The 24710-nt window shown below is 37.7% G+C and overlaps 1 protein-coding gene across 1 annotated transcript in view; it reads right to left on the reverse strand.

The window, feature by feature from the left end:
• Positions 1-1819: 1819 nt before the first annotated feature.
• Positions 1820-24710, reverse strand: part of COG3 (component of oligomeric golgi complex 3) — a 72309-nt gene continuing 49418 nt past the window's right edge. Inside the window, 4 exon segments of the mRNA XM_027873700.1 lie at positions 1820-3635; positions 5590-5688; positions 6469-6596; positions 18318-18393. Of these exon segments, the coding sequence (XP_027729501.1) occupies positions 3606-3635; positions 5590-5688; positions 6469-6596; positions 18318-18393 (333 nt within the window). The 3' untranslated portion in view covers positions 1820-3605.

Below are 24710 nucleotides of genomic sequence, written 5' to 3' on the forward strand. Positions count from 1 at the left end.
TACACATACAGATATATACATACAGATTTTTTATATATATATATATAAAATGTATTGTGTTCATTTGTCTACTTATCTTGGATATGAAACCCATAGGTAATTATACAAAGCTGTTTTCTCCCACAACCATTTTTCTTCTTAAATGCATTAATTCTGTTTTGCAAAAGCTTTCCAATTTCATATAATCAAGATTATTTAATTTTTTGCAATTGCCTCCGTCCCTTGCTTAGTTGATAAGTTAAGATTATGTTTAGTTTGGTGTTATCTCAATAAATCAAGCTATCATAACACACTTATAGCACAGTGCCTGGCTATAATAAGTGTGATATAAATGCTGATTGTTATTATTATTATTATTACAGAATTCATCTCCTTAACCATAGCTGTGAAAAGTGTACGATCTATGAATCTTCTAATGTTTTAAAGAGATCACCTTCAACATCTAGGTCATGTATTCATTTTGCATTTATTGTGGAATATGGTGTAAGACATTGGCCTAAGCCTAATTTCTACCAGGATGCTTTCTAATTTTCCCAGAAATTATCACAAAGGCCATTCATGTTCGGGAGTTTGTTGAATGATGGATTGAGAGCCATCATTTCAGAGTATTCCTTGTCTAGTATGTTCCACTGACCTACTTTCCTATCTCTTAACTCATACCAAGTGGTTTTAATGACTTCTGGTTTAAAACATGTTACACGTAATTATTATAAGCTATTATAACTATTATGTATAACTACATAATAGTGTTGTTCCTTTTTCATTACTTTTCCCCTTTTTCAACATTTCCCTTGACATTCTAGGTATGTTGTTGCTCCAAATGAATTTTATTAACGTTTCACCTAGCTCTGTAAAGTATTCCTCAGGTGGTTTAGCTGGTAGAGCATAAAATAAATCTGTAAGTTAACTTTGGCAGCATTTTCATTTTATTACCTTGGCAATGACCTACCATGAACACTGAAGATTCCTCCAGCTCTTCACCTTGTTCGTTACTGCTTTCGGGACCATTTTGTAACTATATACAAGTACTGTGTATGTTCTGATGGACTGACTTCCCAAATACTTCCTGCACTCTGCAGTTGTTTTGAAGGTGCTATTACTTCCATTCCCATTTTATGGATGAGACTCAAAGAGGCGGAGTCACAAAGGCTGGTGGGCATCAGATCCACATCTTGAACTAACTCCCAAGCTGCCTCGCTATCTGCTACTGCACACTCACTGCCCATCTGCACATGGTCTGAGTTCTGCAAGGGCTGCTTCTATCCACCAAATTTTTACCTTTCTTCTCCTGACTCCGGGCTCCAGTATGCCTAGTCAGGTCCCCTTCCTGTCACAAAACAGACTCAACTCCCCCACAGACAGGGCTCCTTGTCCCTAGTCCTCTCAGGCCTAAAACGAAGGCTCCTCAGGCACCAGGGCTCCCACCTGACCAACCCCTGAACACCAAGTTCAGGTGTTCTCTGCTCCCAGCTATGCCCACACACCTGCCTATCCACTAGGCCCCTGCTGATTCTTGTGAGGCAATTATAGAAGAAAATGTAGCTTTGTGGAATTATAACATCAGCAAAGAAAATACAATTTTGCTTTTATTGCTACTATTTAAAAAACTGAATTTTCAACGCAATTAACTATACTGCCAGTATTTGAGAAGACGGCTGTCTTGCTAACAAAGAAAAAATTGAATTGCCCTAAGATTTTTAGACGTCTCTAGTACTTCTGTCTTTCCATTACAATCATCTTGTCAGAAGAATCTGAAGACACAAATAAAAGAGCTGGACAAGTTAGGAAGCAAAATCTTTATTTTTAAAAAAATCCACATTTATTAAAAACTGCAAGTTCCTAGCCAGATAATATAAAGCATTTTAAATTAATCATTTGAAAGTATATACACTATCTGTATAAGTAAACACTTGAAACTGTACAGATTTAAACAAATATTCATTTAGCAAATGTCTGATCACAACTATCCAGCACTTTGAGAGGTGTTTTGAGTATTTCAGAAATGAGAAATCCAAAACACAAGAATGAGTGCTGCTAAACATTTTGACCCTTAAGAACATACCCTCATCTGTACAAGTAATTCAATCAGTCATAGTACTATACAGCAATCATGCCCTCATGTCTCTTGGAAAAGGCTATTCAAAAAGACCAAATATACACATATTGTACAAAATGGATATTTTACAGTCTATGTTCTTAAACATATATTTATAATCATAAGTGGAAGAATAAATACATCTTCCCGCTTAGTTCATTTCAGAGAACAAGTCTGAGCTCCTCTCAACCTCCCTTCTCAAAAGTCAGCTAATCAAGCAAACCCTACAACAAACGTAAATTGACTTGAAAAACAGATGACCCGCTCCACATAACAGACACTAGGATATGAAACATCTCTACACAACGAGGAGGACCCGCTAAAGGCGTGCAAAATGCCGTGCCAGAGTCACTGTACAAAAAGGGACAGTCCACTCCACTCACATACCAGAGGCCTGCTCAGTGCTTCATTTCTGGACAAATGTTTGACTGCCCTTAAAGAAGCTTCTTTTTTCTTTTCCCAAACAAGCCACATCGCCTATACAACTTTGGTTGCAAACCCAGACTAAGTCAGTAGCTATACTTTTGTAGGAATTTGTGGATGTGCATCATTTCTTTTATGATCCCTGATATACAGCAGTGAGTTTTAAAGTGTTCGTCCTCCATCTTCCTTATCTCCTTCACCAAGATTCATTCCACTGAAAAACAGCCGCAGAGTCCCAAGTCACGTGACTGCAGAGACCATGAAAGCATTCCCTTGACTGAAGTCAGCGGACGAGAGATGCGTAACCCCCGGCCGCACACGTAAGAGCCTCCCCGAGCAGAAGACGCCTTCATTGGCACTTGCCGCTCACAAACACCTGCAATTGTACGCTGCAGATTTTCATTAGAGATACCTCCCATGCCCATTCCGAGGCGGCGGCAGCTCTCGCTTCCCTGTCAGCTCCCCACTAAGGCAATCCAAGGAGCAGGGAGGGATCCCAGGGCCTAGGTGCAGGACCTGCTTCTTTAAACTACTTTACATCAAACACAGAAAAATAACTCCCTGAATTCTAAGGAAAGCAGACTATGCTCCCAGAGTACCCCATCTTTGCTACAAAGTAGTGTCAGAAACATAACAGTACACAGCGTTACGAACAGCATTTCTGGGAGCTTGTTCAACAACGTCTAACACTTTAGACAGCCATGCTCCTAGAAGTTTTCTAATTAACTTCCTCAAGGTTTTTCTTCACTAATCCTAACTAGTAACCTACTTTCATTGCACATACTTTCTCTAGGAATCATTTCACTGCATGTCCACAAATTAACTTCTAAAGCCAGTTTAATAACATTAGGCAGTGATCTATGTTTACAAGTCAATCTTTGGCATTTTTGGTGCTTTTTACCCTTTGCTTAGATTTCATTCTGTAATCAATGCCAATAAGCACAGAGGACTTTGAAGGAGTCTGTGGGCCCTGAGAGTCCTCCCCACCAAAACCCTCAAGGTCCTGCAGGCCGTATGGGTGACTCCTTAGCCTTGCTCTGGCCTGGCATACCTTCTACATCTGTTTTCAACAGTCCAAGGGACTTGGTTATTTGGACACCGACAGTAGTAAGTTCACCTGAAAAGCAAAGTGAGAGGGCATATGAGCTGCTTACATAATCATGGTGATTCTTTACAATGTGAAAATGGAGCAGAAGAAAGCCTTATCAAGGCTGAAGAGGAACAGCCCTGATGTTTCTTCAAAGCAGCAGTGGTATGAGATATTGGAGGAGTTATACAGCATGGAGAACTGACCACTGGCTCAAGGAGCTTAATGAAAAGTACAGAGAAAACAAATGCACAGATAGAAATGACAGAATCCAAAGGCACAGAACCAATTATCTGGGCTTTATACAACAAAAGGATTCTTGAAAAACTAGATGCAAACTGAATTTTACAAATGCACTAAAAAATTTTTTTTAAACCTGCTGTGAATTATTCTATAAAAGCAAGGAATTCTTTTGTTGTTATTCAGTCGTTTCAGTAACGTCTGACTTTTCATGACCCCATTTTAGGGTTTTCTTGGCAAAGACATTGGAGTGGTTTGCCACTTCCTTCTCTAGCCTATTTTACAGATGAGGAAACAAAGGCAAACAGGGTTAAGTGACTTGCCCAGGGTCACACAGCTAGTAAGCATCTGAGGCCAGTTTTGAACTCACAAGGATAAGTCTTCCTGACTTCAGACCCAGCACTCTTTATCCACTGCATCACTTCACTACCCAAAAGAATACTTTAATCACACCCTAAACAGATTAGTATTTTTCAAACTAAATTCTTGTTTAGAATAAGGCACAGATGTTCAGCTATGCTCATAATTAGTAACATGGGAAATGAGAAAGACTGTAGAAAAGTCAGTTTAAGAAGACTGAGGAAACAATTCCAAAAAAAGGAGAAAAGCTCAGCCACAACATGGAGACACTACATAAACGCTGGCTGCTGTTGCTCTCAGAGGACCCCAACTGCCCAACTCCTACAGCACTTGTTGCCTATACAATCATTTGGCATTTAACATTATTTTGCTCTGCAGTTTTTTCTTAGGTAAATTTCATGTATGGCATCTAGGTGGTTCAGTGGATATAGAGTGTTGGACCTGGAATCAGGAAGATCTGAGTTTGAATCCAGCCTCCCTCAGATACTTATTAGCAGCATAACCCTAGGCAAGCCACTTCATCTCTGCCTGCTTCAGTTTCCTCATCTGTAAAATGGGGATGATAATGAAGCACCTATGCCAGGGCTGCAGTGAGGATGAAATGAGATCTGTAAAATACTTTTCAAAACTTAAAGTGCTATAAAATGCTGGCAATTATTATTATCATCAGCATTATTGTTATTATTATTATTATATTTAACATGTTACTAATTAGAGTATAAACTCTTTAAGGGCAAGGATTTTGTCTTATTCATCTTTTTCCTCAAATATACTCAGCATAGTGTTTGTACATAATATGCACTTAATAAACATTCTAAATAAGCATATGAAAAAGAAAGGCAAAAGAGTCAAAACGGGAGAAGAACACTAAAGACCAAGAACTTTACAGAGATAGAGGGACAGATCAAGACCAAGACACACACACATATATACATATGTATATTTATATACTTATGTAGCTACTAGAATTTACAACAGTGACAACAGAAAATTCCTGCAAAGACTCTGAGTGCTAAAATAATTGGTTTGCTTTTAGTTTAATCATTCTGAAATCAGAGGCTTTTGGCATCCATGATTCAAGATAGCTTGTTCAGCTCCTTGGCTCTTGCTAGCTGGCATTTCCAAAGACAGATGGGTTTCATCCAGAACAGAGCTGTCATTTTAATTGGCTCGCCACTCCATTTAAAACTTACAGCTATCTCACACAGCCACAGACAATTCAAAATTTTAATTTTCTCCTCGTCAGAACAGAGGAGAATAAGGCCAAGTATAACAAAAGTAAAACCTTGATTACTCAAAACAAATAAAACCATGATCAATGAGTGAAAAAAAATCTACTCCAAATGATCTTCTGATGACCAAGTACCACCACTACAAAGCTTACCTGTTCCATGGAAGGGCAAGCTATGATCTGGATATCTTCACTGCTAAACTCTTCTTTTAACAAGGCATGGAACTTCTGGAATACTTGCTGAATGTTATTCTTAGAGAGAAGGAAATATCATATTAAATGAGGCACTGAAAAAACACAAGCAATTGTCTTAAATATGCAGCAATTAGAACGTCAAGTCCTAATGAAATTTGCCATAACATGTAGGAATTAGCATATCTTTCTCTCACAGGATCATTACCAGAGATATCTAATGTGCACTCAACATTTCAGGTGATATGTTAGCACAAGCCTGGACAAGCTTGTCAGGTTATGTTTACTGCAAAAACTAAATTATGGCAAGCCCTGTGCTCTCAGAGAATATTGTAGAGTTCAGTAGCAATTTCTTACATAAAATGTAATAAAACTCTCAGACATAAAATGTATTTTGGAAATCAACCAAAGCCTTGGGGAAAGATATGAGTCTAACACAGAACTAGGAGAACTGAGTTCTAATACTGTGCTGACATATAATCCTTCTGTGGTCACAGCACACAATCTGATGGTGCTCCTCTCCAATCCAGTCGGGAGATAATGCCTATAATATTATGTTTTAGCATTAGGCCACATTTCTTTTCTTGTTTGATTTTTTTTTATTATTATTATTTCCATTTTCAAAGTCAACCAATAAGAACTTAAAGATGAGACAGCATATGCAAATGATATAGTGAATAACCCTGGAGAATGTTGCCAGATGGACGCTGGACATGCAAGCACTTTAGTAATCCACTTCACTGCGATAGCAGCCATATCAATGTTTTAGAGTAATTTGAGGTAGAAAAACGATATACCAAGAAACCGGGCAATATTCATGTACAACATAGCAATACTTACCCTAACAGGCTTAAACAGGATGAACTCTGTATCTTTATTGGATAAGTACAGCGACATGCTTCTCAACGTCAACGGCAGCTTTGTTTTTATCGTCTTGTAGGCACTTGACACTAGGTCATTGACTTTGACTAGGAAGAAGTTAACTTTCAGTTACTGACACAAAGAAAAAGAATGGCAACATAAGCATTTTACTTCAAAAGGAAAAAAATACCAGAACAAGGGGCTCAGTTCTGTTTCCCTTGCCTATTTTATCTGGTAATTTTTAGTCAGAAGTCTCACGTCACTCTAATTACAACTTTAATAAAAGAAAGAAGGAAGCAAAATAAAACTAAAGGTGGCAAAACTTCTGGCTGACCAGAAAGAGGATACAGAACAAAAGTACTTTCTTTACATGTCCAGCACTTCTTAATTGTTCTGTTCAGGTTTGTTAAACTACAGATTTTGGGGTAAGATTTTTAATCCTCAATTGGGCTATATTTATAAATTTTTAAGCACAATTTTTTTCCAAGTTAAATTTAAGTTTATTGAATGGAACTAAATTCAAAGAAAACGCAGAGTGCACTTGAGTCTCTGTCCTGAGATATAGCTTGTTCTTTTTTTTCCCCACTTAATAGTATTTTTAAAACAATTTTTTTTTAGGCAATCGGGGTTAAGTGACTTGCTAGGGTAACACAGCTAGTAAGTGTCAAGTGTTTGGTCTGAGGCCAGATTTGAACTCAGGTCCTCCTGACTCCAGGGCTGGTGCTCTATCCACTGCGCCACCTAGCTACTCCTTAAAAACAATTTTTAAATAAGCCCCATATACACAATCATCATCGTCGTCGTCATTGTCATCCTGAGGAATAAGGCTGCTTGCAAACAATTCTCAGAGTTTGTGTACCCAACAATTCTATAATGAGGCTAAACTCCATTCTGATACAGTCAGAACATTTTTTAATTAATGCCAAGGTGTGCTATATTAGTACTGCTATAGCCAAATGAAATTTCTTTATTTAAATAGAAATGTAACTTCCTAAAATGAGAAGAGATCTAGTTGAGTCTTTACAATGACAGCCAAGCTCCTGACATAGTCACTGGAACATGATACACCAAGCAGTCTAAGATCACTAGGATTCTACTCTAAGGAAAAATCACCTCTGAATCTTATCACAGGGAAAAGAACATTCTTTCAACAACACATCAAGCCCTTGGGCAAAGCTACAGTAAATATGGCTATTCACCAATTTCTAGATGATTTTATTTAAGAAAAAGATGTTTACTGCACCCATGTTACATGTACTTCCATAGAATTCAGCTCACAAATCAAAGGCTAGAAAACTAATTTCCCCAAATAAGCTCTACATACAACCAAAAACCATGGCTGAAAGTAGCAATTAATCCAAAGACTGTTAGATCTGCTTCAGGGCAACACTGAATTATGTATAAATAAGACAGGTTCTTGATTATGAGAAGTCAGTGCAGCTAGGATAACACTATAGCTATAAAGGCCTTAGAACCCCTCATACTACAGCAAAAATCTGATTGTTTTCTACGCTTCTTGCCAGTAACCTAACTAAACGGCCAACCACTCTAATTCTGTTCTAAAAACTACTTCGGTTTTTCAACACTACATGCCAACTAAAATATTTAAAATACTACAGACAATACACAGAGCTATATAAATACCTCTATTACAGTAAGAAAAAGTCTTACACACTCTTGGCCAAAACTCTTGACTACAGATAAAACCAATCAATTTAAGTCCCTATTGGCTTATTGTTTTCAATTGTTTTCAGTTGTGTCCAACCCCATTTGGGGTTTTCTTGGGAAAGATACTGAAGTGGTTTGCCATTTCCTTCTCCAGCTCATTTTATAGATGAGGAAACTGAGGCAAACATGGTTAAATAATTTGCTCAGGGCCACATAGCTAATAAGTGTCTGAGGACAGATTTGAACTCAAACAGATGAATCCTCCTCACTCCAGAGCTGGCACTCTACCCACTTAGCCAGCCCCTGTTCGCATCTTCACCTAATTTGCCCCCTTGGAAATAATGGTGATAATTCTCTTCAGTCACCCAGTTATCTTAAAATATATTCAACTGCTTCAACAATGCAAAACAAACCATGAGAAATCATAGCTTCAAAGACAGAAAGAGGCCCTTATGGCTCCAATTCCTTTTCCCCATGCTTACTTCTAAATAAAAGCAGGTCTGACAAGTGTCACCCTGTAGACATGGACAATCAACTCTGATGCCTTACATAAAGTAATTTCCAAACCTTTGAGCTAAAGATTTATAGCTAGCTATGTGAACTTTAAAAAAAAATACTTTCATAACTATATGTTAATATAATTGGTTTCTTTTTATTTCATGCATTTACAAACAGTATCCTGCCACAATGGTCCATGACGCAAGAAAAGGTTAAGAACCTCTCAGCGAGTGAACAAGGAAGCCAAATGGAAAACATCCTCAAGAGTCTGAACTATTGTTAAAGCATTTTGGTTAAGTTGGGTTCTAGCCGTTGACAGGAGCCTCACTTCCAGTTCCTCACTGCAGTTCCAGAGGGTCCGGATCATTGCTGGGAATTCTCCTTCGCTTCTCTATAGTCCCTGGGTCAACACTCAATAAAGCCACCAAAGAGGCCTGCTCAGAAGACACTGAAAATCACTTGTGTTCAAAAGACTTCAACTGGACAAAATCAATAGAAGTCAAGATCGGGTTAAAACAAAACTGCAGGATTTTAATCAGAGAAATGAGGCATTAACATCATATGACTTAGAACTCAAATGCACTTTAGAGATTATATAATCCAACCCTTTCATACTTTACAAATGAGGAAACCGTGGCCCAGAGAGGTTAAATGCCCAAGGTCACACAGTAGCAAATGGCAGAACCAGGATTTAAACACAGGTCCCTTGACTCCAAATGTAAGTCACAACGGGGCTGCTAGGTGGTACTGGGGATAAAGCACTGGGGTTGGAGTCAGGAAGATATGAGTTCAAATCTGCCTTCAGACACTTACTAGCTGTGTGACCCTGGGCAAGTCGATTGGCCTCAGTTCCTCATCTGTAAAATGGGGGCTCACTGGAGAAGGAAACGGCAAACCACTCCAGTATTTTTGCCAAGAAAACTCCATGGAGTCACATAGAGTTGACAAGACTGAGCAACTCAATTAACAACAACTAACTCACAATAACTAATTGCCTAATACATGTCTCAGATCCCTTCAAATTCTTATTATATATCATCCAAATCACTTCATATATGAAGTCAACCCTAATCCTAAATTGGTTGAAAATCAGTTAAGTATACATAGCATCATGTAACAGTAAAATATATATGTATGTATATATGTATATTTATATATATATATACACACACACATATTATACATATAGACACAGACACATATATTTTCTTTTTTATTCAGTAACCAAAATTAACCAATAAAAATAATTCCAAGAAGTTCAACAGTACATATAATAGTTGGTACCAGTCTATCCTCCCATAAATAAATCATACAAGCCTAAACACTTAGTCTCACTACCTCTGAGCAGAACAATTACAATTTCCTCTCTAATAATCTCTCTTTAATCCATTCTAAACACTGCTGCCAAAATAATCATTCACAAGACTTTCAGTTCCTTATTGCCTACCAAATGAAGCCCAGAATCCTTAACTTGGCGTTTCAGCACCTTAAAAATCTGGTTGAAATGACCTTTCTTGCCTTATCGCTCATTACTCCTCTTCACTCTCTTTACTCTCCAAATCAGTCTCTCTGCCATTTCCTACACAGCCTGTATTTTCCTTCCTCTAAATTCTTCGCTCATGCTTGTTCTTTAGGCTTGGGGTGTATCATTCCCCAGTCATCTCCAACAAGTGAAATTCTACCCATCCAACAAGGGCCATCTCCTACATGTGGCCTTCCCTGAGTCCTCCAGTAAAAGCAATCCCTCCCTTCTTTTCAATTGTTGTAGCATTTAATCTGTACCTCTCTTATAACATTCACATTCTTCTTTGCATTAAATTTATTGCTTCACACCTTAATCCTGTGAACTCCCCTTTACTTCTGCATGTACTACAGTAACAGCAGCAGGTGGTACAAAAAGGAGCAGAGGGAACTAAGAATAAACATAAGCTCAGTTGTTACTATTCTATATTTGAGACTCTCATCCAATGACCAATGTACAGAGAGAAATAACAATAGCTAACACTCACAAGAACTTTATAAATACTATTTCATCTGATCCTTACAACAACACTGGGAGGTAGGTGCTATTATTATGCCCATTTTACAGATGAGGAAATACACAGACAGAGGTTAAGTGAGTTGCCCAGGTTCACACAGCTAGTAAGTGTCTGAGACTGGACTGGAATTCAGGTCTTCCTCACTCCAGGCCCAGCGCTCTCTCCACTGTGCCACCTCACTGTTTCCATCTCAAAGGATTAGAGGAACTAAAGTACAGCAATCTTAACAGTCGTGCCATAAAGGAAATCAGAAGACAGAAGGAAATTATAGTTAAATGGAAGGATGGCAAGTAATAAGGAAACTGGCAACAGTAGTTCTATTGTGTGTCCAAAGACAACCGTTCGTGGTGTATTTGGTCATAATAATAGCTAGCATGTATATAGCACTTTACAGATCTTGTGACATCTGATCATTTGACACTGAAACGCTCATAAGTATTTGCAGAAAGCCTATCACAAAAATAACTGCAGCTTATGGGCCAACATCTGTTGTAGGCTATAAAAAAGAGAAATCCTACGAAGAAATTCTATGAATAAGTCAGTAAGACCTTGCAAGTTAAATCAATGCATGCTTTGATAATTAGTAATTTTGACATAAAGATGAGTATAAGGAAAGTTAGTGGAAAATACCTGAAAATATGGTTTAGAAGAAAAGAAAAAAGGCTAAAGACCTGTGGACTACAGAGAAGTTTTACACCTATACATTTAAAATAATCAATCAAAAAGCATTTATTAATCATTTAATATGTGCCAGACACTATACTAAGCACTAAGGATACAAAGAAAAGGCAAAAACAACCTTTATCCTAAAGAAGCTTACTTTCCAATGAGGGAAACAGTACGTCCATAAATAGGTGTATATACAAGATACTTATAGAGGAGACAAAAGTTAACCTCAGAGAAAGTTTTCAAAGCTGGGTAGAGGTATATAAGGGTGTGCTGGGTTCTGCAGAAGATGGTATCTGAGCTGAATCCTGAAGGAGGGAAAGCGTTTTAGGAAGGGGACAATGAGTAACAGATGTCAGAGCGGAGCATTATGTCTATGGAACAGGAGGTAGGCTGGTATGGCTCAACTACAGACTGAAAATAGGGGAGTTAACGCCTAAGAAATCTGGAATGATAGGGAAAGGTCAGGTTGTAAAAAAGCTTTAAATGCCAAACAGAGGATTAGTTTCAAATTCTAGAGGCCACAGGGAGCCACTAGATCTGATTAAGGAAGAGGACAAGGTCAGACCCGTGCTTTAGGAAAATCACCTTAACATACACGGAGAGGATAGAACTGTATTGAAGAAAGCTGGAAGGAACTAGGCATGGTAAACAACAATTTTTTTTTTGGCTAGGCAGTGGGGTTAAGTGACTTGCCCAGGGTCACAGAGCTAGTAAGTGTCAAGTGTCTGAGGCCGAATTTGAACTCAGGTCTTCCTGACTCCAGGGCCGGTGTTCTACCCACTGCACCACCTAGGTGCCCCACAAATAATGATTTTTAAAAAGAAACTGATTATATTTCAGAAGAGAGGAAACCACCCATTCCTAAATCAGACCCTCTCATTTGTTAGAGAAAAATTAAAATTAACAGAAAGAACAAAATTGAGAAGATGTAACACACTATCAAAACAGCTCTAACCTGATCTAAATGAGTTGCTGACACAGAAAAATGAGAAAGAACAGAACCCTGATAACCATACCTTAGTAAAATCTAAACAATGTACATTAATGACTATAATCCAGGTCCAAGACTGGAAACTCCCTCAGACATCAATTCACAGCAAGCTGAAAGAGAAAGCCTCCAAGAGCAACATCCATTGAATATATAAATATAATGGAAAAATCTTATAAAGAAGAGTGGAAGTTTGTGAGCAGAATCATCTTACATTGAGATGCCATGAAAGAAAAATGAAATTTAAAGAAAGTTGGGGGGCAGCTAGATGGCGCAGTGGATAGAGCACCAGCCCTGAAGTCAGGAAGACCTTAGTTCAAATCTGGCCTCAGACACTTACTAGCTGTGTGACCCTGGACAAGTCACTCAACTCCAATTGTCTAAAAAAAAGGGAAAAAAAAAGAAAGAAAGTTGGCCAAAGACCTACCTAAAGGATTACCCCAAGGGCATTTGAAGGTGGAACTGGAAGGGAGATAGGAATAGAGGGGAAATGGTAATGATCAGCAAAGATTTTTTTTTTTAAATTCTTCTCACTATTGAAAGCAGTGGAGGGTTCCACTGAGCCTGGAACCTCATACTTCTAGAGATCATTCTGGAGGACATGGAAATGGTATTGAAGAAGCAAAGACAGAAAAGCAGTTAGACAGGGCCACTTTTCACAGAGAAGGTCTTCAAGGATCAGGTCTAAAGGTAATTAAAAAGTGGATCATGCCAATGGCATGGGGAAAAAAAAAAAATCTGAGACCTTAACATTAAGCCCTAAAAAAGTGACAGAGAAAATCAATACCTATCAATCCATGTGCCTTCTGTCCCATCCAGAGAAAGTTTTTATTAAAACAATTTGCATTTTTATTTTTTTATAATTTTATATTATAAAATTTTTATAAAAATTTTTATTTTTATATTTATTTTAATTTTATAAAAAAATTATAAATAAAATTTATAATTTTATTAAAACAAGATGCATCCTTGATGTAACACTCAGAAGGGAATAGCCAGGCTATCTCCAACAATGTTTTATAATAGCCAATATCGTCATAGTTACACAATTGACTGAAAAGTACAGAAAACACAAGATTGCATCTTGCTTATAGTTTGACTCTAAAAACGTCATTTGACTCAGAAGAGTAAACCATCATTTTAAAGGCTCTTCATCAACAAGACATTTCCTAGCTATTACCTAAGTCAGAAATATACCGGATTCCTTGAAAGTTGTAAATACAGAGTTCACTTTGTTTGATGGCCCGCTGATCGGCAACATCAAGCAATACCAAGAGAGATTCCCTTTCAATGGTAAGATCATCCAGATGCTCCTGCTTGTAAATTACACAGTATATGGAGCATCAAACCCTATAACTCTTCAGAGACTCATAAGTGAGATCCATAATCACTCAAAAGAATTTAACTATCCACACAGTAGAAAAACCAAGGGAACAGAGAAAGTCCAGATTATGCTGTGAGGTTGGATGAACAACCTACAGTTTGCACATCAGTATAAAAAACTTGGACAGACACGGCAAACAGTATGTTAAGTTGGTATAGTAAGTTGGGTTTGGAACTGAACAGATAAAAGAGAACAGGATGAGTTACCTTGTTTGGAAATTGCACAGTTCTTTTTAATAAAGAAGGGAAATGATCCCAATTTTCTTTCTGAAATAAAGGCCCATCTTTTTAATACCAACATTTTTACAGTGATGTTGTATGGCTGAGTCACCACACACTAGTCAATGAAGAACTGAAATTGGGGATTTCTAAAAGAAAATAGAGAAGGACATGGTAGGCAGTAGGGGGTCACAACACTTTAGAAATAAGGTATCATGCAGGAGAAATGATGTAATGGATATGTGAGATATGTAAGATTGGAAAGGGACTAGTCACGTAGCAGTGCCAAGCTAATGAGAGGCAGGCTTCCAGTAAACAGTGTGCTTTTTGTGGTGGATCTACAGGAAGAAACAGAAAAGGGGAATGAGGAACATAGATGGGTTGTGATCTGCATCCTTGGAGACAGTACCTACACTGAGTGGCTCACAGTTCCACTGATGTATGTTCTATTACCAACCGATCCCTCTACATATGCTCCTTGAAGGCAGAGTTCCTACCCTGACAACTCTTGCACTAATACAATGCCTTCAACAAAACATACTCAAGTGAATGTTTTTTGAACTGATAAAAATCAATCATCCTGGATGAGAAACTATTTGCAATGTTGAAGGGCTACCACAAAGGCCAATGAAGTACCAGACAAGACCTTGAAAACTGACGGCAGCCTGGAATGCAAATACCGCAACAGAAAGAAACAAGGTGATTGTAAACACTCCAGGTAGGTCAAAGACAGCACTCAGTTTCCTAACAAGAAAGTACTGATGTTGTGTAGGAATCTTTTGATTCATTGCAGTTCTCTATCTAGCAAAAATAAAATCTATTCCTTCCTTTAAGGGGCAGGAGAAGGAGTCAAGAGTTCTATTTCAAACTCTTGAGTGGATTAACCTTGCAAGAATTCTACTGCTTAAGGCAGTTTTCAGATGAAGAAATTAAATCTAACTACAGTCATATGAAAAATGCTCTAAATCACTATTGATTAGAGAAACACAAATTAAAACAACTCTGAGGTACCACATCATATCTGTCAGAAATGTGGGAGAAGCTGTGGGAAAACTGGAACACTAATGCATTGTTGGTGGAGTTGTGAACTAATCCAACTATTCTGGAGAGTAATTTGGAACTATACCTAAAGAACTATAAAACTCTGCATACCCTTTGATTCAACAACACCATTACTAGGGCTATATCCCAAAGAGATCATAAAAAAGGGAAAAAGAGGGGCAGCTATGTGGTATAGTGGATAGAGCACTGGCCCTGAAGTCAGGAGGACTTGAGTTCAAATCTGGGCCCCGGACCAAATACTTGACATTTACTAGCTGTGTGACCCTGGGCAAATCACTTAATCCCAATTGGCTTAAAAAAAAAAAAAAAAAAAAGACCTACATGTACAAAAATACTCACAGCAACTCTTTTTGTGGTGGCAAAGAAGTGGAAAGTGAGGGGATGCCCATCATCTGGGGAATGGCTAAACAAGTTGTGGTATATCAATGTAATGGAATACTACTGGTTTCATAAAAAATGGTAAGCAGGCAGATTTCAGAAAAACCTGGAAAGACTTGTTTGGACTGATGCTGAGTGAAGTGAGCAGAACCAGGGGAACACTGTACACAGTAACAGCAACATTGTGTGATGACCATAGACAATATGACCACTGAAAGCCTTAGTGCTTCTCAGCAATGCAATGATCTAAGACAATTCTAAAAGACTCATGATGGAAAATGCTACCCTCATCTAAATCCAAGAACGATGGAGTCTGAAGGCAGATGGAAGCATACTATTCTCTCTTTTTTTGTTGTTTTTTTTTCCCTTCTTGTGGTTTTTCTCTTCTGCTCTGATTCTCTTTTACAACATGACTAATGTGGAAATATGTTTAATATGATTGCACATGTACAGCCTATATCAGACTGCATGCCGTCTGGGGGAGGGGGAAAAAACCGAGAACTCAAAATCTCATAAAAGTGAATGCTGAAAACTTTAAAAACAAATAAATAAATAAATTTTAAAAAAGAAAAATAATTCCACTGTGCAGATGTGGATCATGCCACTATAATCCACCTCCACCCCCTTCTGCTGCCCACCGACCCCAGCCGTTCAGTTGAGCCACCGCAGTTCAAGCAGCACGTACACAATGCTTCCTCAAACCCACTGCCCATTCTAACTGGCCCTCCTCCTCCACAAGTCCACTCCAGCCTATCTCTATCTCTGGGGTCCTCTGGACCTTTGCTCTATTCTCAGACTCTTCAACCAACATGACTCCTAGGAGAGTCTTTCCCACGCATAGTTTGATCTGGGGAGGCACCAAGGTCTCTTCCAACTCTAAAATCCTATGATATCTCCTCACTTCATTCTCTCCTGAAGATTCCATATCCTTGGAACCACCTCTGCTGGCAGCCGCTTAGCCTCTGACTCGTCACAACTCACAGGAGTAGAAAGACATCCTCACTGTCCTTTCTAAACCATCGTTCTATTACCATTCTTCTGCAAAGCATTTCCTCTTTTGAAGTCCATTCAATTTATACCATCCCCTCCCCACCTCTTTTTTTTCTGTTATCTACCAACTTCCACAGAAGATTCCCAACTTTCTCAATGACTTTAATAAAAGGATCAGTTTTCTGTTCTACTCCATCCCCTGCCATCATGCTCAGGTCCTTCCAATATTCTTAATGATAACCTCTCTAAAAATCTGGCTGCACGATTCTTACTCATTCAACATCTCTTCTGCTTGTTTCCTCTACTCTCTACCTCCACCATCCACTAACTCCCCACCGGGACCACGATGACCATCTCTCAGCAATCTCTGCACCACTACTGTCTAGCTTCCTTTACATCCTTAATACCAATGCCTTCACTATATAGAGATTTCATGTCAGACATCTACTAACTTTTTTTCAATCCTTCTCTACTGCCTACCAAACCCAGGAGGAGCTCCTCCGCTTGGCATCCCAGCCCTTCTCACTCCACCCTACCCTTCCAGCCTTACCGCACACTGTTCCCCGCCATCCATTCTATGCTTTAGCAATATCCAACCATTGTGCCCCTTGCCCTTTGAACACACACTCTACTATCTCTGTGCCTCTGCTCATCCTATGTTCTACGTCTAAAATTCACCTCCCCACCTCTAGTTGATGAATTCCTACATATAAAAAATAAACACTTGTCAATTTAAAAAAAAAACATCTCTCTACCACTTAAAGCCCAGTTCAAATGCAACTTCCCCTAGGAATCCTTCTTTGTGCTCCACTGAAAGCAGCATTTCACCTTGGGCCCCAAACAACACTTTGGGGTGTAGACATGTTACATATCTAGTTTATCTTGTGTATTACAGTCACCTATGTTCATTTCTTATCCTACTGTAGGCTCCACGAATGCTGGGACTACAGCCTGCTCTGTACATAACAATACTTGACAGTTGTTGAGATCACTGGATTTCAATGCCATGAAAAAAAAGTAAATACGCTTCCATATTATACAACATTTACATCCTCATTTTTATTGTTCAAAGGGTGGCACCTCACAAGCTGAGAACTAACACTGGGCATTTTCTAATTTGTTCATGATAGTAATTGTTTGCATGTGTATAGTGTGTTACTGTTTAAAAAAAAAAAAAAACCAAAGCACTTTCCTTACAACAGCTCTATGAGGTAGCTAATGTCAGCAATATTATATCCCCATCAGGGATCAAGAAGGAAAAGCTATTTGCCAAAGGTCTTGATTTCAAGTCTACTGCTGCCTCTCAATCAATACATTTTAAAACTAGGGGGGAAAAAAGTGATAAAGACATTTTTTTCAAAAAAGGTTAAAAATTCTCTAGCCTTACACTAAATCCTGGAAATCTAATAAATGCTTTCTATCTGAAGCTGGAAATACCCTTAAAGGAATTATCTTTTTTTTTAAGCTGCTAAAGTGATCAAAAGCATGTCAAATATTTAAAATATTCCCAAAACAATGCAACAATGTTTTCAGTAGGAGCTACAACTAACAAAAAGCAGGTAATTTTTTTTATTAAAAAAATTATGTGAAAATCTTAACTAGGGTTATGTGACTTGATCATAAGGTAAATTGGTTTCAGATATAATATTTAAGTGAATTAGAATCATCCTGTCCAAGTTTTCACCCAAACTACTTTTCATTTTTATTTCATTTTTGGAGGAAATTTTTCATTCTTTATTCCTTGGGATGCTTGCTGAAATTAAAAGACTTTTCTCAACTAACTTGCACTGGGGGAAACTGAATCATAAATATATTATTTCATATAGTAGTACCTTAGAACAAGGCAAGAAAACTACATGCATAGAACAAGTGCTATATAAATGCAAATTAATCCACAGACTCAAAAGAAAATCCAAGTGGTAAAATCTGAATACCTGGTTGTGCCCAGGGCTGCTGAGAGAGAGTATACTTGGGACCTCCCTGATTGGCCATTGTTTTTAATGCTGAAACCTAGTGAAGGAGACAAAAAAGAAGAAAGTTTTTATCTCGCTGACAACCAATTAAACAATATTGTTCTCAAAGGACAGATAATACAAGACAACACCATTAAAACATAACAAGAAACAAATATGCAGCTGTAAAAAATGATATCTTGCTTCCTATTCCTTTAAAGCTAATAAAATCCTCGGCAAAACCTCTTTTGTGAATTTTGGGGGAATTTTTTAAAATATACAGTTAGATGGTGTTATTTTACCATAACAATGACAAAGGCCTGAAGGAATTTATCTTAGTATTACTCTCATGAACAATTCAGGAAAGACCAAAACGAAGTCAAATAGAGCCCTAAATAGAGCAACAGACTAATAAGGAGGAGAGCCAGCCTGTTCTGTCAAGCTGTCATTAGGAAAGCTTCATCACAAGAAGCCAGAGGGCAGCGAGCATGCTCTGAATGCTTCCAGGATACATTTTTCTTCTTGCACATGGAAACAATTTCCCTAGTAAGCCATGAAACATTTGAGCAGCCTAAAAAAAGGATACTTGATTAGCCCCAACCAGAGGTATAAATTAGATAAGCATGAACATTTGAGAAAACTTTTATTGGGCTAAGCCAATATACTCTGACAAACAAAACTTTTCTTTTAACAGCACAGAGAAAGTAAGCAAAGAAAATATGCCTAGCTACTGGGAAAGCAATATCCTTAACAACAAACTACATATAAACTTTAGAGAACTGGCAAAAATAAAACTTAACTTGAACCACTGAATGCCTGAGAACCATTGCTATGACCCCAAAGTGTCAACTAAAAAGCTTATAAACATCAATTCTTAAAGAGTACTTGTGGAGAAAGATGGTTCTTCACCTGTAGTTTTTACCTGTCAGCTGCTGCTTCTATTTGATTATAACTTCCCTTCTGAAGGAAATTCAAATGCTTTTAACAAGTATTTTTACTAGGAAAATATTTTTTACAAAAACATGCACTGATTCATATAGTATTCATTCAGAATGTGTCAACTGGAACAGGGTGAAATTTACTTAGGAAAAGAGAGCTCGTTAGCAAATAAATAAAATTTCAGAGAGTATTAGACCTATTTGAAAACAAGAGTCATTATTGACTAGCTATGTTGGTTACTTGATTGAAAATGAAATGTTGTTCAATACAAGATTATTCTATCTATTAAGCAGCTTCAAGAAGGAAACTATCTTAACTTAGTGACTCAGACTTTGAAATGCTTGGATTTTTTTTTTTAATCCAACCAATTCAAATACTTCACCATGATGATGCCAGTATCAAAACAGAGAAGGGGGAGTATACAAGAGATGTTAGGAAGTCAGAGAAGACAGCTCTTGGCAACAAACTAGATATGAAGAGGGGGAGAATGAGAAATCCAGGACGACATCTAGGTTGCAAGTCCAGTGACTGGGACAAAAATTTCCCAATTCATACTGGCCTTCCCTACAGGAGGTCTAAGTTACTGAGGTTTCACTGTAAGTCAACATCAAGTCAACAAGTATCTAATAAGCACCTATTGTAAGCCAGGGACTGTGCCAAGCACCAGGAATGCAAGAAAGACAAAAAACAGTTCCTGTGAGCCCTCCTTTGCGTCTAATGAGGAGACAACATGCAAGTAACTAAGTACAAAAAAATACACCAGGAGAAATTATAGGTAATCTCAGAGGGAAGGAACTAAAATTAAGGTGGATGGGGAAAGGCTTCTTGAAAAAGGTGGGACTTTAGTTGGGACTTAAAGGAAGCCCAGGAAGCCAAGAGGTGGAGATGAAGAGGAAGAAATCTCTAGGTATGGAAGGCAGACAGTGAAAATGATGCCCAGGGTTAACAGACAGGAGTGTTGTGCTTCAGAACAGTAAAGAGATCAGTGTCACTGGATAAAGAGTATTTAGAGGGAAGTAAGGCATAAGAAAACCGGAAAGGTAGGAATGAAGGGCTTTAAAAACCAAACAGAGGCTTTTACATTTGATCCCAGAAACAATATGGAGTCAGTGGAACTGATAAAAATGGGTGACATAGTTATACTTGGGCTTTAAAAAGATAAATTTGATAGCTGAGTGGAGGATGAACCAGAGTGGGGAAAGCCTTGAGGCAGAGAGATCAACCAGTAAGTTACTGCCAACAGTTCAGGAATGAGGTGATGGGGGCCTGTACCATGATGATGCCAGTATCAAAACAGAGAAAGGGGTGTATACAAGAGATGTTAGGAAGGCAGAGAAGACAGCTCTTGGCAACAAACTAGATATGAAGAGGAGGAGAATGAGAAGTCCAGGATGACATCTAGGTTGCAAGTCCAGTGACTGGGACAAAAATTTCCCAATCTTAGCTTATGGCTTATTTCAAACTAAAAAAAAAGCAATAAAATTTCTGTACAACAATCAAATTTTGGACAATTCTTGAAGTCTGTTTTCAAGAGATTAAAGTACCACAATACTTAGTACCGCATTACCCAGTAAGTACTCAAACTTCCTGGGAGTCAGGGTGAGGAAGAATTCCAAAACAGTAAAATAATAAATATACTCTGCTATTTCTTTTTTTGTTTTTCTAAGAAGGATCAGCAAGAATATGCATTAAATAAAATAAAGAACAATGACTAAGTTAGAAATTCTCTTCTTCAATCAAGTGGGTCTCTATATAATATTGAATAATAAGCATTAGTTTCTCCATCTGTGAAATGAAAAGCATACCTGCCAACTGACAGTGAATGAAAGGGCTAAGAATCACACCAAAGATTCCTAAACACGCACAATGTCTCTAATCTCCCAGTACCATGCTCTATCTAGAGGTTCCCAAAGTGGGCAATACCGCCCCCTGGGGGACGCTGGAACGACTCAGGGGGGCAGTAGCCTCAGGTGCAACTGGGGGATGTTGAATAAAAATAATGGGGCAGTGGAAGCATAAGGAAAGAAAAGAAGAAAATTTCAAAAAACCGTTCATACATGTTTCATCTGTTAATGTCATAGTGATTACATTGTTTTCCAGATAAACACACAAAATGCAAGTTATAACTGATCAGTGGTCAAGTCCACCCCTAGATCTTAACAAGCAAATGTTGGCAGGTGAGTATGTCAGGCATTGTTGGGAAGTCCAGCATGCATCGGCAGGAATATATGATGAATGACTTGTTTACAATATAATACTATATGGTTACATGACACAATATTACAACATTAAAATTTCAAAGCAGGAAAAAACCACAAACCTACAATAAATTATTAAATTTAAGATGTCATTTTAAAAAAAAAAAATTTTACATGTTTTTGAAATGACACAAATTTTTAAAAAAGCATTAAAGGTCTAAAGAAAGTAGATTTCCAGGGGAGCAGTGAGTAAATTTTTATTTGGCACTAGGCCAAATAAGTTTGGGAACCTTTGTTCTATGCATTAAACTATGTTGGTTCATACTAAGCAAGTTCCTACTTAAAGGAAAATCAATCTGAACTTAAGGTGACAAGATGAGGACATATGTTGAAGATACTTATGTCCAGCATTATTTGACATTTTTTAATCCACACTTAAATAAGTGATGAAATGTGCTTCTTTTATTTACCAAAACCTAGCTAAGAACTCCATTTCTCTTGCAATCTTTCATAATAAAAGGTAGAGTTCTTATAAAATATCAATTGGTCAGAAGAGACACAAGACTTTCACTTTTACAAATTAAAAAAAAGCTTTTCAGTTCACATTTATGAGAAGTTCTTTGAAAGATGAATAGCTTTGTTGACTTCTAGAAACAAATGCTCTAGCTGTCAGGAAAATGTAAAAGTTGATTTTAGATCTTTCATTATTTTCCTCTGCAGTACATTACTTTACCATTTGTCATGTAGAAATAAAATTTCCAGGAAAAAAATATAAATAAGTATCACCTTAAGGGATCAGAAATGTCACATAAACTCTAGTGGTGAGTCAAATGACATAACTATACTTTATTAAGCAAATCTGTTTCTTTTGGCCAATAGCAAAAAAAAATTTTTTTTTAATGCACACACCCAAATTCAACATAGCACAATACAGCAATAATACTTCGTAATAAAAATTATAGTACTGACTAAATATTCTTAGTGGGAACACAACGAATATGATATATGAGTGATTAGGGGTCAGGGTTAGGAGATAATTGTCTGGGGCAAAGGCAGCAGAGGACAGGTAAGGTCAAATATAAGAGTCTAAATGCTTAGAGAAGCAATGGCTCCATGTTTTCACAGTCCCAACCCGGGAGAGGAATGGAATAGCACTCAGTAAAGTAAACACTGCTGAGGTTCAGTGGAGGTGCAGTGTGGTCTAGGAAGAAGAATGTTGTAGAACCAAATTAAAGATTCCCTACACAACTCTCTATTTTACTCTAAAATTTTCAGGTATCCAGAGCCTACCCAAATATCGATACTGGCTATTAATTTCATTCAGTTTATGCTAAGGCCTCTTACTCAATGAAATGAATCAATGAATTCATACTTTTAAATCTGTTCATTTCTAAAACGCTATAGTATAACACCCTTGAATCTTGGATTTCAATAACATCAATAAATACTTGCTTAAAAGTTTCATCTCACTCCATAAGACACCTAAAAGGGTTTTTCCCCCCTCTATTTGGCCAAAATTAAACCTAAAGCTAAAACTATGGAATGCTAATCAATAACATTAGCTCCCAGTTAGGATTAACACAGATGTACTGTCAAAAATGTGTCCAATGTGGTTCTAAGCTGAGTCAATATGAAAATAACTACAGTGAAAACTGTATTTCACACATGCCAAAGTTTTAAATGCTTCTGATATCACTTTATCATCAAAGTGACACACAACAATAGGTGGGAACTCTTCATTTGTTATAAAAAGGAGCACCTCTAATTTGATAACCCAAAATCTAAGTGTTTGTTGAAATCAACTAACTGGGTAAAGCACCACCAGAGATCAGCAAATTATTTGACTGTGACTCCTCTGACACTTCTGTTATCAATCGAATGGCTTGATTTATAAAACTAATGGCTTCCTAGATGACGGGTGAACGCAGCAACAGTCACGTGCGGTCACCCACAAGCTTATACGCTGCATCTGCTCTTTAGCGGCTTCATGCATTAATGTCTTGCCTTTCCAATTAAACTGAAAGTTCTTCGGTAGCAGGAACACGTCTGACTTCGTCCATTCTTCCCAAATTAACTAGGACAGTTCTATGTACTGTGCTTATACGGCACAGTCAGGTTTATAAAGTACTTCTGAAATATTCTCATTTGATCCTCAAGACAATCCCACCTACCATGATGTAATAATTCTTTAATAAATATTTGCTGAATAGAGGTTAATACCTAGATTTTTTAAAATACATTTTTGATGTGATCAAAAATCCCAAATAAGATTTTAAAAAACAAACCAACTGGTTGACTACAGAATTATCAAAACAGCTATTATCTAAAAGTGTACTGATTGACAGTAGCTCATATGTGAATTTTAAATACAAAATATATTTTAAATATATATACTTAATATGTTACTACAGTTGTTAGTATATAGAATATTTATGTCTTGGAATAAAGTCTTCACCTCTCAATTATCCAAGTCAAATGGAAAGGAAGAGTGACAGTATCTAGCAGTGTCCCACAGTGGGATGAGATGGGCTGATTCAGGCAAAAGGCTCTAACAGAAACTAGATCATCGTTTTGTCAAGAACGTGGTTCAGAGAATTCCTAGTCAGATATTATTAGACTAGATGTCTTCTGAAGTCCCTCCCAGTCCAGTTCTGTGAGTCTGCAATGTATAAGAGAACTTGCAAACAACCACCCATTAAAGGTTATAAGAAGCTGTATTCTTAGGGAAAAAGTTGAGTCACTTTACCACGGAATTACATAGTTAGAAGGGACTTCAAAAGTCAAATGACACAGGAATCCGCTTTACAACACCCCTGACAAACGATCATCCAGCCTCTATCTGAAGACCTCCCTCCAGTGACAGGAAATGCACAACGTCCTAAGGCAATCCATTCCATTTGGAGGCAGCTTTAACAATTAAGAAGTTCTGTTTTGTTTTTTTTAACACAGACCTTAAATATGCCTCTCTGCAACTTCCACCTCAAGCCCTCAGTTTGGTCCCATGAAGCTGAGCAGGACAAATTGAATCCCTTTTCCCCATGAAAGCCCTTCAAATACTTGAAAACAGCGATCCTGCCTCTTATTAAGTCTTCCCTTCTCCAGGTTAAACATTCCCAGTTCCCTCAACTGATCCTCATGAAAAACAGTCAGCAGTAACAATAATGGATCCAAAACCACAACATGGATAATCACTGCATATTTAACCATGAAACCGATTATAACTAGCACAGCTAATTAA

The sequence above is a fragment of the Vombatus ursinus genome, unplaced genomic scaffold (assembly GCF_900497805.2).
Source record: "Vombatus ursinus unplaced genomic scaffold, bare-nosed wombat genome assembly UNPS02014802.1, whole genome shotgun sequence".
In the NCBI taxonomy this organism is placed as follows: domain Eukaryota; kingdom Metazoa; phylum Chordata; class Mammalia; order Diprotodontia; family Vombatidae; genus Vombatus; species Vombatus ursinus.